This window comes from Diuraphis noxia, unplaced genomic scaffold (genome assembly GCF_037042655.1).
Source record: "Diuraphis noxia isolate RWA-SAM2 unplaced genomic scaffold, SU_Dnox_SAM2 contig0001, whole genome shotgun sequence".
Classification (NCBI taxonomy): Eukaryota; Metazoa; Arthropoda; class Insecta; order Hemiptera; family Aphididae; genus Diuraphis; species Diuraphis noxia.
Window position 1 is genome coordinate 41575136 of NW_028301711.1, and position 14946 is coordinate 41590081.

General features: G+C 28.1%; 1 protein-coding gene across 5 annotated transcripts in view; it reads right to left on the reverse strand.

Annotated features, from left to right (window-relative positions):
* The window catches only part of LOC107170993 (dynein axonemal intermediate chain 4-like), a 39164-nt gene that overhangs the window by 3268 nt on the left and 20950 nt on the right, over window positions 1-14946 (reverse strand). For all 5 annotated transcript variants that reach the window (XM_089217856.1, XM_089217855.1, XM_089217853.1 and 2 more), the window contains 4 exons: window positions 11459-11700; window positions 7756-7901; window positions 6178-6341; window positions 4498-4674 (listed from right to left, as the gene is read on the reverse strand). In XM_089217856.1, the coding sequence (XP_089073982.1) occupies window positions 4498-4674; window positions 6178-6341; window positions 7756-7901; window positions 11459-11700 (729 nt within the window). The remainder of the gene's footprint in view (window positions 1-4497; window positions 4675-6177; window positions 6342-7755; window positions 7902-11458; window positions 11701-14946) is intronic.

Consider the following 14946-nt stretch of genomic DNA (forward strand, 5'->3'; position numbering starts at 1 on the left):
AAAATAAATTATTGAAATTAAATAATAAAAGCCTAAGTCGTTTTGGATTACCTTTCCCAGTTCGTACAGAAAACAATGCAACATATACAATGGCACATCATTATAATACAAATGATTTGAATTCTTTTTCAATAAAAACCTGAAAAATAAGTTCCAGATCAAAAACATGCTTAGTCAATAGCATGAATACTAACAAGGGATAAATTTTCTTTTTGGATGCCCCAGGTAGCACTGGAAAGACTTTCTTGAAAATTTGATATTTCCGAAGATAATTAAGACAATCAGAGAAGATAGCAATAGCAGTTTCTTCGTCAGGAATTGCTGCAACACTTCTAAAGGATGGATAAACTGCTCATTCTACTTTTAAACTTCCATTATCTGTAAATCTTGAGTAACAATCTACATGTTCTATCCACAAAAATGGACCTCTTGGTAAATTACTACAAGACGCCTCATTGATTATGTGGGATGAATGAACCATAAAGCACATATAGAAGCCGTGGACAGAACATTAAAATATCTTAGAAAATCCTCTGCTTTCATGGGTGGGATTTCTTTTTTATTTGCTTGAGATTTCTGACAGACACTTCCCGTTATTTACAAGAGGTACGCGAACAGATATCATCAAAGCATGCTTGAAATCGTCTCCTTTATGGACTTCGATTGAAAACTTAAGATTACGAACAAATATGAAAGCACATTTTCATGGAATCACAGATAGTGATTTTCCACAACAATTGCTAAACATTTTCCCACTCCAAATTTAAGCGAAAATTGTGGCATCCTTCTGGATGAGTCACTAGGTCAGATAGTCTATAATTTAAATAATTTAATAGACGCAGTTTACCTGACCTGAAGAATTTGCATGAAAAGGAATTTCATTGGCCGTGTTCGAGGCCATAGTGTCACCTAGAAATGATACTGTCAACGAAATACACAACCTGATTTAAAAAAAGTTCCTGGCCAAATAAAAACTACAAATCGATTGACACCGTCACGAACATCGAAGACGCAGTGAATTATCTACAAGAACTTTTAAATTCACTGAATCCTTCTGGACTGCCAACACACAAATTGACATTAAAAATCGAAATTTCAATCATGCTTTTGAGAAATTTAAGCCATCCGAGTATGTGCAATGGAACAAGACTGCTTATTAAAGAATTACAGGACAATTTAATTGTAGCGACTATTATCACCAACCCAGCAGCTGGTCAGCTAGCTCATATTCTGAGGATACCGATGATCACAACTGATCTGTCAATCCTGTTTAAACGGCTTCAATTTCAACAAAAACATGGCATTTGATCGATTCTCTAACTTAATAAACAGAGGAGTTATCAATTATTATAAATAATGGCCTGTGACGTAGACTTGACAACATGACAAGTATTCTGGGTTTTCACAATAACTACAATTCGATCCACCCTGACCACTCAGCGTGCCCGACGACTGATGATTAAAAAAAATTTTTAAAAATTAAAAAATTCTCATCTTTCCAATAAATCCAATGAATGGCTCCGTGAACTTGCAATTTTAGCCCTTAAAAACGACACCGTCAACAGCATAAACGAAAAGTTCTTTCCCAGTTGGAAGCTGATAAATAACTATATTTCCATAGATACACTTACTAATCAAGGTTAAGCTATAGATATCCTGACTGAATTTCTTATCTCATTAAATCCATCAGGTCTCCCCCACACAAACTTGATTTAAAGATTGGTGCGCCTATTATCTAATGCGAAATTTAAATGCTCCCAAATTGTGCAACGGAACGAGATTAAAAATATTATCTTTGATAAAAAACCTTATTGAAGCTGAAATTCTTATCGGCTCAGCGAGTGGTCAAATTGTATATATCCCAAGAATACCAATTATAACAAACGAGTATCCCTTCGAATTTAAACGTGTCCAATTTCCTATTAAACTTTGTTTTACTATGTCAATTAATAAGGCACAAGGCCAGACAATGAAAGTTGCAGGAATTGACATCAGCGATCCCTGCTTCACTCATGGACAATTTTATGTTGCCTGCTCCCGTGTAAGCTCAGAAAAAACTTATATATATGTATAATATATATGTTGAAAAAACTAATAATATTGTTTATAAAGAAATATCGATTAATCGTAGTTATGTAGCATTTTTCTAAAATAATAAAATTACTTTTCAAAAAATATTGTTTTTTTTTAAGTTTAGTATAAAACGCGACGTATAAGTTTTATTAGTTGTCAGCCTATTTCAATTTAGATATTATGTTGTATTCACCGCTTTCTTTCGTCGTATTTTTTATTTTAATGCGCATGCGTTAGCTAAATTTTTATATGCATCAGACAGAGAGAGTTGTCATTTGCACATACGTATTAGCATACGTATTAACGCCGGGTAATTCCGCTATCTATTTATATGTATACAAATATACTACTATCATAATCAAGGATTTTGTATTAATTGATTATATTAATCCAACGTTAGTGGAATTAAGTAAAAATGACAAACTTGACGTGACTATACTTTAAAGTTAAATCATACATTTACGTACAAACCGTTCAAGGTACCCGATTTACCGCAGGTAGATTGCCTACCTATAATAATCGATGTTGTACGATTGAGAACGATTTTTCGAGTGACGTTGTCATTTATTTTAACTTTTAGTAACAAATTTTTAAGGCTGGGATTTCGATGCAAGGACATCTTTTTTTTGGCGTTTTGAATTGTTGCTGATTAAAATTTAATTTTGCTTAATTTCTTGACAAAATTCACCTTAAATTTGTTTATAAAATGAACGAAAATTCTTGCGATTAACAAAAGACTTTCAGCAGGTTTTTTGATTTTGGTTTGAATTGATGTTTTTAAATTTTTAATCTTAAACTGACAAATAAAAATAAAAGTATTTTGTAAATAAATATTAATTTTTTAAATTTTAATCTTAAAAAATGCATTAAACTGACAAATAAGTGATAAATGTATTGATTTTACAATGAAGTGTGTGTTTATTTTTATTAATCAAATTTAATTCCACGTAAGTTTATTCTGTAACCAAAAACTCATAGAAATATAGTAATTGATATCTTATTATATATATTGTATATTATTTTATTTCTACTTTGTATTTTTAATTAATGTGGTAACGTTGCATAAAGTTAACAGGTAAAAACGTTCTCAATCGTGTTATTTAAAAAGATACGGCTGATAAGGACCGTTCTCAATCGTGTTCTATCCCTAATAATATTATACTTTTGCGAATCAGAATTTTTATTAGGTAACGGAAAAGTTAAGATAAGTTTTGAACACCATACACTGATTATTAAATAACAAATTGAACAAAGTTTAAGTCATATAGATTTAGTACATTTATCGTACAACGAAGTGCATGGGATCAGCTTGTATGATATTATATTATTCAAATTCTACGCAAACGAAGTTATGGTGGATGCTACAATAATTAATATGCCAAAACAACATTTGCCGGGTCAGGCGTCAGCTATATAGTATATAGAGAAGTTTTGAACAATTTAAATAAATATAATATCAAGAAAGCCGATCAAATTTTTGAAGTGTTGAAGATATATTATATTATCACTTAACTGTTCCTTAGTAAGTATTTACTATTTAGGTACCTATTGCATGGACAACGCCGGGCGGGACAGCAAGCAGAACTATAATAAATTTTTATTTATATTTATATTGTCGCCGTAAACTTATGTATATTTACAATAATAAACGATTTAGTAATGTAATTTATTTGTTTCTTATTTGAAATTATTATTATTATTAAAACAACTATTTTTAAAGCATTCATCAAATCTGATTGTCACATATTGTCATATTTTAAGGGCAACGAAGTGCACGGGGTCAGCTAGTATATATAAGATAAATAATTAGAAGCAAATACATGATTCTGGATTCCTCGGTAATTCGAAATGTCTGTCGGCGGGACACACTCTACAATTCAAATTTTTTTCCAGAACCTATATCATTCGAATTTCCTGAAATGCGATTATATATATTTTCATTTGTATAAAGATTATTTACTGCAATCAATTTGACGTACTCCTGATGAAACCAGTAACGACGGCGATTAAAATATTTTATCGTTCTTCACCTACCTAATCAAGACTTTAATCGTATCATTTTACCAATATAAACCTCTGAAATGGGTAAACAGTTGTTGAAATCGAATAAGACGTAGTCAATTGGAATATGGGTTCCGTATAGGTAAATTATAAGTGTTTGTCGATCGCTGATAAAAAAAGTGATCGCGACAGTTGAAGCAGGTGAAATATAACATACAAATTTTCAACTCTCTTTAATTAGAATCAATTTCTTTTCTACTGATTATTCGAACACTCGGTAAATCGAAAACCTCTATAAATCAAATTTTTAGCTCGATCCCCTAAATTTCGAATTCATCGAGTGACTACTGCATGCATCAGTAGGTATAGCCTCTAAAAATTTCAAGTCCGTCACGCCACTGCAGGTGTGTCCAATAAACTTACACAATAACACAGGCATAGCAATGGTACGTCGACGTTTTCCATCCAAATTTTGATTTGCCAGTCAGCTCCATATGTTATAAAAATACTCGAGCAGAACGGCGAAAATTTGATTCCGTAAACTGGACCGTTATGAGCCATGAAAATTCTATCGTAATGATTGCAGCTATCAACCGTGTTCTGTAAAGATTAAAATATTCATTTCAACTATTAATTGTTTTAAACCCAATCGGTTTAGAAATGTTATAAAATTCAATAGCACTCTGAAGCATAACTCTGATTATTTATAGGCGTAGGTTCGTAGGTATCTGAAATTCTGAGCGTACTCATATTATGTAGTATACCTACACTATACGTACCAAAAAGGCTACATACATACTCCATCAATTTGTTCATCAAAATCGGAAATTCACGATTCCGCACATAACTAATTTGTAACGTTGCCGATTGTATATTAAAAATGAATTTAATTAAAAAATGATCGATAAAAACACTACACATTTGATATAATAAGAATTATAATAATATCATTTTGGTTTAAACCCAATTTCTATTTTCACTATTCTTTCAATTGCATACATTTTTTGTTCTATTAATTTTACTTTGACAGTAGAGTTTAAAAATTAAAAAAACCATACACATGCCTAACATTTAGGTAGGTAGGTAAGTATTTTTTTGATATTCGATTCAAAAAATGTATGTTAATAAAATTACTTTGAATCAATTGCATTACTACAATATAAAAATTTGTATTATTGCTATAGTTGAAATTTGAAAAGTGTATTATACTTCAAATGTTTTATCTGAATAAACAATTTGATCACATTGAAAAGTAGACATGTTTATTAATTAAAATATACTTTAATTTTTAAATCAAAACTCCTAAAGTAGGTGGGTAAACCCTAAACAAATTTCTAGCGTATAATATATATCAATATTTATTTATTGGTAACTACCAATAAATAAATATTGATTTTGAATTCTTTGATCTAGGTATACTGTAAAAATTATATGTTGCGTATGTGTATGATATTATGTAATATGTATACGGGGTACGCCGGATATAGTAATAGATCGTTATAAAATAACATTTAGGTAGCATAGTTTACTGTTCAGTGTTCACACTAAGACAAGTTCGAAATAATAGCTTAAGGGCTAAAGGATTGTAGGGGTTCATAACCTCACAAAAAATTACGCGTTTACAGGGGATTACCAGCAAATATTAATATTTTGTACTATAACATACCTACTTAAATAAACGTTAAAACATCATTATATTATATTATGTTACATTTTTTAGTAGGTATTTTGTAATGTATTTTTTTTGGCTTTTATTTAAAAATCTTAGTCTGTGCAATCTAAAAAATGTTTAAAAGTTAAAATTAAAAAAAAAAAAATCCGATTATATACACACTCTTTGAGGCGTAATCGTTTCTCCCTGACATTTATAATAAACAACGAATGAAACAAAAGGACAGTAAAAAATATGATTATTATCACAAATACAAATACAATTATATTCAACTTTTGTTTTAATCTCTGTAACATCAGCTGTAGGAGGGATAAAATTGTAACAGAAAGGAGAGGGGTTAATCTCCACCGAGTTAGCTTTAATTTCACCTTAACTACGTATTATATAGGTAGGTACTATGCAAAACTGAATAACTTTATAAATATACCTACATGTACGACGAAACCAACTTTAGTTCCAATAAAGTATGTATTCTTATTAGTTGGGTGAAACGAAATGACCGTTCCGGGCATATTTTGAACAATGGTTGAATAGTTGAATTTGATCGGTTTCGAAGCATCGTTTCGGATTCCACAACATATTAACGACATTTGTTCTGAAATCGATTTCACTTTAATATTTTTAAAATTTCTGTAGCTGAGGATCTATGGGAGTGGAGGAGGTGCGATGGGATCGTTTTCTAACGAAGGGAATTAATAATATTACAACACATGTAAAGTTATACCTTATACATTATTAACTTTAGTTAGAGCACGGATTTCTATATGCAATCGCATATTTTTTTCCCTTTCACTTTTAGGATTTTTGTCAGTTATTTTCACCTTCACGAATGATAATAGTTTGAATCTATAATGGTAACTGAAATATGGTTTTGTATAGTTCTGCAAATTTGATGGTTATTGCATATTTTTTACAAAATTCAAAATGTATGCATATATTAAATCAAAAATTCAAAAAAAAAAAATTATTAAATAATATATATGATTAAGAAGCCATCCAATGATGAAATTTTAATGTTGATTTTTTTTTTAAATTGTGAAAACATTTATTTTAACATTTTTTCTAGATTAAAATTTGTAAATGGTCCCTACACCATTTACGCTTTAAGTGTCTAGGAGGGCTGCTAAGGATCTTGAAGGAGGAAAGGTTTTTAATTAAAGGATTTGAGTGGAAAAAAGACGGTTGTGGAATCTTTTATAAAAGTGTTGTGCTTCTTCATAGATTGTTTTTAATTTCAGATCTGAGTGGAATGTATGGTTTAGATAATATGTGTGGGGGAATATTTATTAATTTTCTTAGCGCAATGTTTTGAAAGGATTACATTTTACTTAAATTTGTCTTTTTTTGCACTTCAATTTAAAAACCATAATATATGACAAAAAATTGATGTTTTGGTTGTATAATTATTAATTATTAAAAATAAAAACTTTAAGTAGGTATTAAAAAATTTATAAAATTATTAACTAAGTTAAAATACGTCTCAAAAAGTATAAAATCGAAGAAATATGCCCTGAAAACAAAAAACAACTTAAAATGTGCATTATTTATATTCAAAATAAATTTCAAAACTAGCTTATAGTGAAAGCTGCAGGGAACGTATTTATGTTTCGTAATCTACTATTTTTGTTAATATGTTATACAAATTACAAATATACAAATGCTAAAAGTCCTCTGCCCTAGTAAATAGTAATAACTATTTAAGTAATTAATTGTTTATAAGTTGTTTAATTTGGAAATTTGGAAAAAAAATTTTTTTATGATTTTTAGTATTTTTACTGCATATTATATGGCATATTTCGATACTTTTTAGTGCATAAAAATCCATGCTCTAACTATAGCAACTACAGCCAAACAATAAATTTCTGTAAAACAGTTGTCCTCAAAAAAAGACTTAAAATCAGCATATAAATTGCTACATTGGTACCTATCACCTATGTAAGAATGATCAATAAAATAAATTACAATTCTATACATTCAAATATACAATATGTGGTATGTTAGTCGTTTACCTGTGTTGTAAGTCTTGGAAACACCAACTGACCATTTTCGTACTGATCCGTTGCCATCCACAGATAGTATAAATTCGTCTTCCGATGTATAACTTTTTTGTAGAAATGATAAGACACCCCATATAGGAAAGTTTTGTAAGTGTTTCCTAAATAGTTATATTTATATTATTATTGAAAATAACATGATTTAAAGAAAAAGTAGTAATAAATAGAAACTTCAGTAAGTATAGGTACCTTAGACCTTGGTACCTAATACTTAGGTATAATAATACTAATAATAGTATCGAATTATAATAATGGCTATAGAGGTTAAATGCGAAATATAATCGATCTGTTTAATTCGATTTGATTATATTACGATATTTATGAATTATGTAAAACTCAACCAAAAAATTAATTTACCCAAACTGATGTGTAAAAAAACACGTCGAGGCTTTTGTTATTTTGTACCATGCCATTGATATCTACCTGAAATTTTATATTTTGAATTCTCGCAGATGCGTTAAATAGAATCACACATGATAATTATCAAATTCTATAGAATCTAAAATCTAAATCCTGTTCACGGAAAACTAACTTTAGTTCATTTTTTTATGTAGGTATAACTACAAACTAGGTAGTAGAAGTATTTTTAATTTTATTGAAATGTAGGTAAGTATGTATGATTTGAATTAATTAATTTTTTAACATTTATTATAAATTATAATTTAAATAAATTAAGACGGGCCACGGGTGATCCGATAACGATAATAAGCTCGATGTTCATACGTGTTCACATACACCCACATCCACGATCGCAACGTTTCTCGTAGCCAAATACGAATTTAATTGTAATTTAACTTGTCAAAAAATATGTATAACTTATAATGCACACAATTCAATATTAAATACACACGTAGCGTGTGCAGAAACTGCATCATATACATTTCAAAATGAATAATGAAGAAATGTTATAATAGTAGTATAATAGGTAATATGAATGAAGAGATTTTTAAAACTTTCAACTTTAAATTTAAAAACTACAAATGGTCCGAAAAGTTTTCACCGTACTTTTAATGAATAGTTTTTTGCATGTTACCCTCATTTCTGTTTTAATTCAAACAAGCTGAAACGTCCACAAAATTGTATTCGACCGTCCAAGATGGTCCTGTCAATAAAACGGCGAAAAAGGTAAGCTACTCTGTAATAAAACTATCAGCTTATACAATAATTATAAAAATAACAAAACACCAGACGAATTAATTAATTATTCAAGTGAACTCAGCCTGCAGCTTTATAAGCTTGAAAATATTTAAAAATGGTAACCAATATTTTGTTATAGTTTAATTTTTATATTGACTGTATACTTTATAATATGTATTTTACAGTATTTTCATATTTTATATAATTAATTGCATTGAATTCGAATGAATTTAAATCTGTATGAATTTGGACCGAAATATTAATTAGCCAGATTAAATTAGCTACTGAATTTAAGATTCTGAACGAAGTGGTGGATGTATTGATTTTACAATGATGTGTTTTTTTTTGTGTCTGTGTACAGCATAACTAGTCGAAATAATGCTTATAAAACTTTGGGGGTGGTTTTCGATGTAAAAGTGAATATCCTTGGTGCATTATACAGGTCAAAAGTAAACATTTTCCAATGGTTTTCAAAAAAATCGAGAAAAACAAAAAAAAAATGACAGAAAAACGGAAATTTTTACGGAAAACCAGTTTTCGACCAAATCTATTTTTTTATATGGTTGTAATTCAAAAACTAATCACTGTAAATACTTGACATTTTCATCAAATGTTTATGTTAGTGTTATCTATATACAGTTGAATTTTCAAAATTTTTTGATTTTCGTTGAGATATTTATTGACCACTGAAAGAAATTTTCGATTTTTATAAGAATTTTTTTTTAAGTATCGGTAAAAAATTTTTAGATGACCAAAAAACTTGAAAATTTAATACAAGGTTCCTTATGAGTTGTTCTTATTGTAGCTAAAAAAAATTAAAAATTATTTTTTATAAGCGTTTATAGTTTATTTATTTTTCGAAATTTGTAGAAAACGCGAAAATTTGCAAGTAATTTTGAAGTTGAAAAATCATAAAATTGTTTGTGCTTATAACTAAGGATTAAAAATACAACACTAAGTTTTTCAAAAGTTTTCCTTCAAGTAGCTATACTGAAAACTCGAAGCATCATTATAGGAAAAATTTTAAGTGCATTTGAATTTTAAATTTTTACGAAATAGCGTAACGATAACGATTTATCCTCAAACGATTATAAACATTTGTTAATATTCAAAAAGAATAAGTCCTAGATACTTGAAAATTTTACCAGTTATTTAGATTGGCATTTTCTTTATATGAGTTGATTTTCAAAATATTCTGACTTTTTTTAAGGTATTTATAGATAACTGAAATTTTCAATTTTTCTGAAAATTTTTATTTGAAGTGTCGATAAAATTTTTTTGGCCATATCAAAATACTTGAAAATTTAATACAAAGTTCCTCATAAGTTATTCTTATAGTGATTAAAAAATTATAAAAATACATATGCACGATTTTTTTTTTATTAGCATTTAAGTTCAAATATTGACTTAATACGTACAAATTACGGCAATGTTGAAATTATCTTAGATAGAAATTCATAAAAGTTTTTCTTTTTAAATCTAAGATTTGAAAATTTAATACAAGGCTGCTAACATATTTTTATAATAGCAGTTGAAAAATAAAATAAATATATAGCCACAAATTTTTTTTATAAGCATTTACAGTTTAAATGTTGACTAAATACATAAAAATTACGGCAATGTTCAAATTAACTTAGATAGAAATTCATAAAAGTTTTTCTTTTTAATTCTAGGATTTGAGAATTTAATACAAAGCTCATAATATATTTTTACAATAGCAGTTGAAAAATAAAAGAAATATATATGCACAATTTTTTTTTACATGCATTCAAATTTTATTTTTGACAATATACGTAAAAATCACGAAAATTCGTAAATTATATTATCCTAGAAATTCATAAAAAAATTTTCTTTTATACCTAAGATTTGAAAATTTAATACAAAGATCCTAAAATATTTTTACAATAGCAGTTGAAAAATAAAATAAATGCATAATCACATTTTTTTTACAAGCATTCAAATTTAAATTTTGACAACATAGTACAAATCACAAAAATTCACAAATTATTTTAAGCTAGAAATTCATAAAAATTTCTTTTTAAATCTAAGATTTGAAAATTTTTAATAATTTATAATATATCCTAGACAGATAAACCGTCTCCGTTCAGAATTGTTTTTCGTATACAATGATACCTATCATTGCATTCAAATTTAACCTACCCTAGTCAGAGGTCCACCCCACCTCCAATGTACAGCAGAGCGATACCCACTTACCCGCTTTTTTTTTTAAATTAATTTTATTAAATAATATCATTATGCTTAATTTGGCATCGTCACAATAACTTTCACGCGCAATATTGTGCTTGTATTTTATCCAAAATGTATATTCTATTATTGGCTATCGCCTCCTTAAAACGTGCGAAATTGCTACGATCTTATGTACCTATCTGCTGACCTGAATATTGTTCATAGATGATACTGCTACCGCCTGATTTTTAAATATAATATTTATACCCTATCTATAAACAAATGTAATGACTAATGCTAATATAATTTTACAGAGAGAAAAACTATAATTTACTCGTTGACTATCGTCGGATCACATATTTCTTGGGCTATGTCCAACATGTAGATGCATCCTCCGTAACTCCCAGCGACGAGTATGTTGGCATGGATTTTCGAGAAATCAAGACAAGTAATGGGTTTATTGAATTCGTACATTCTTTCCGGATAAACCGGATTCTTTAGCGACCAACAACAAACAGCACCTTTAAAATCATTTGGTTCATCATTCCATTTGCCATATCCGACTGCCAAAATGTCCTAATAACATCGATGATATTTTTAGAGTTAAAAGCATATTTAACCTGTACAAAAATATACGTTTTGTAACTATTTAAATCAGTCTAATTTTTTGTGGTGTGATGTATTTATAAATTATAATGATTTATTAAACTTGAAACTTTTAACCATTACTTATACATACATTAGTGTATATACTGTATTGTTAAATAGTATACATATATATTTTAGATTCTGAACGAAGTGATGAATGTATTGATTTCACAATGATGTGTTTTTTTTTTTTTTAGTGTCTGTGTACAGCATAACTAGTCTAAATAATGCTTCGATTTCAAACTTTGGGGGTGGTTTCCGATGTAAAATTGAAGGTCCTTGGTGCATTATAGAGGTCAAAAGTAAACATTTTCCAACAGTTTTCAAAAAAATCGAGAAAAACAAAAAAAAAATGACAGAAAAACGGGAATTTTTACGCAAAATCAGTTTTCGACCAAATCGATTTTTTTATATGGTTGTCATTCAAAAACTAATCACTGTAAATACTTGAAATTTTCACCAAATGTTTCCTTATAAGTTGTTCTTATTGTAGCTAAAAAAAATTAAAAATCGTAAGTCACAATTTTTTTAAATAAGCGTTTATAGTTCATAATTTTACGAAATCTGTCGAAAACGCGAAAATTTGCAAGTAATTTTGAAGTTGAAAAATCATATAATTGTTTGTGTTTATAACTAAGGATTAAAAATACAACACTACGTTTTCGATAAGTTTTCCTTCAAGTAGCTATAATGAAAACTCGAAGCATCATTATAGGAAAAATTTTAAGTGCGTTTGAATTTTAAATTTTTACGAAATAGCGTACGTAACGATAACGATTTATCCTGAAAGGATTTTAAATATTTGTTATTATTCAAAAAGTATTAGTCGTAGATTCTTGAAAATTTTATCAGTTATTTAGATTGACATTTTCTTTACATGATTTAATTTTCAAAATATTTTGACTTTTTTGAGATATTTATAGACGACTGAAATTTTCAATTTGTCTGACAATTTTTTTTTGAAGTGTCGATAAAAATTTTTTGGCCCTATCAAAATACTTGAAAATTTAATACAAAGTTCCTCATAAGTTATTCTTATAGTGAATGAAAAATTATAAGAATACATATGCTCAATTTTTTTTTATTAGCAGTTGAAGTTCAAATATTGACAAAAATTCGTAAAAACCATGAATATATTTTTTTTGTGTTTGTCATTACGTTTTGCGGCAGTAAAAATGCTTCAACTATTTACTTCAGTACCTTGTTAAATCAGAAAGTGAATCTAGTTGATACTTTGGGGAATAAAAAGTAAAACATTCTTAATATTTTTCTTAATAATCGGGATAAATAAACTAAAAATTAACGGAAAACAGGAAATTTTACGTACAATCAGTTTTCGACAAAATCGATTTTGATTGTTGATGTAACTTTAAAACGAATGACCATTGATACATGAATGTTAATAAAATTGCTATGAACATATTATTACAATAGCTGTTGAAAAATAAAATAAATTCATAGTTACAATTTTTTTTTATAAGCGTTCAAAGTTTGAATTTTGACAAAATACGTAAAAATCACAAAAATTCACAAATTATTTTAAGCTAGAAATTAATAAAAAATTGTCTTTTTTAAACTAAGATTTAAAAATTTAATATAAGATTCCTTACAAGTTTTTCAATCTTAATCACAAAAAAATTTCCACCGGAAATGCAAATTAAATTTTTATAAGCATTTGAATTTCAAATATTGACAAAAATTCGTTAAAACCATGAATATTTGCGAATTATTTTGTAGTTCAAAATTCATAATATTGTTTGTATTTTTATCTAAGGTTATAAAATTCAACACTAAGTTTTCCATAAGTTTTGCTTCAAATAGCTATAGAGAAAATTTGAAGCGTCAGTATAGGAAAAATGTTTTGAGCGTTTGAGTTTTAAATTTTTATGAAATCGCCTAATGATAACGATTTATCCTCAAACCCGGTATATGTATATCTATGATAATATAAGGTATTATGAATTATAATAACTACATGATAACTACACTAATTGATTAACCATGCCATATGCAAAATGCGTCTTAATTGAAAAATCAAATAATTGTTTCAAAATAGAATATATGACAATATTTAAATATAATATATCCTAGACTGACAAATCATCTCCGTTCAGAATTGTTTTTCGTATACAATGATACCTATCATTGCATTCAAATTGAATCCCATCCATTACAGTAACCTACTGTACAGCAGATCGACATCCACGACTTACCCGCTTTTTTTTTAATTGTATATAATAGGTACCCTCGGTAACATGGGCTATTGGGCTTAAAACAAAAATAATTAATTACACATTTGTGTAGTTACTAAATCTAAGTGTTATTTAAATTTTGTTTCGAAGGTTGGTGGCTGTAATTAACTAGATGATATTTGCTATGGGTTGAGGATGATTGCTTAGTATTTCTGTTATAGTGATTCGAGAAGATTGTTACTTGTTCGGATATTGTGGTATGTTCGGTATTCGGCGAGGATGTGGCTGATGGTGACTTGGACACCGCATGATGGACACATTGGAGGTTCTTTCATGGTCATTATAGGAAGCTGTTGGAAATTTGAGTACAGCCGATTCTGAGTCTAGTTACCATAAAAGGTAACCAATAAAGGTAGATATAAAATTTTCTTTGGATTTCGATATGGAATTTAGAATTGTCTGTATTATGTTTAATAAGATATCCACTTCTGGTGCCATCTAAGTTGACATTTATTTGTTATAAGCGTTCGTATATCACTGAATGGAATGATTATTGTGTGTAAGATTATAATGCGTAAGTGATTGCAGTTTTTGCTGCAAGATCGGCGAGTTCGTTTTCTTTTATGTCAGAGTGCCCTAAATAATATTATTCCTATAACTAGGTATTGTAATATATAAATACCTAGTGGTTAGTACCTACCTATTCTATTTCTATACACAATTATATTTCAAAAACATAATGTAGACTAATTTTAAGCAATTTATATCGCAGACTTATTCCACTACTATACGGGAGGTACAAACTTTTTGATTAATCTATTATGTGCTAATAAGTAATAATAATATGATAGTAGAAAATTGTAATGATTAAAAGTATACAGTAAATAATAGTATAATATAATTTATTGGTATGCGATGATTTTGGCAAAAATTAATTTAACATAATACATATATTACGTCCATTCTCTATATAATACATATA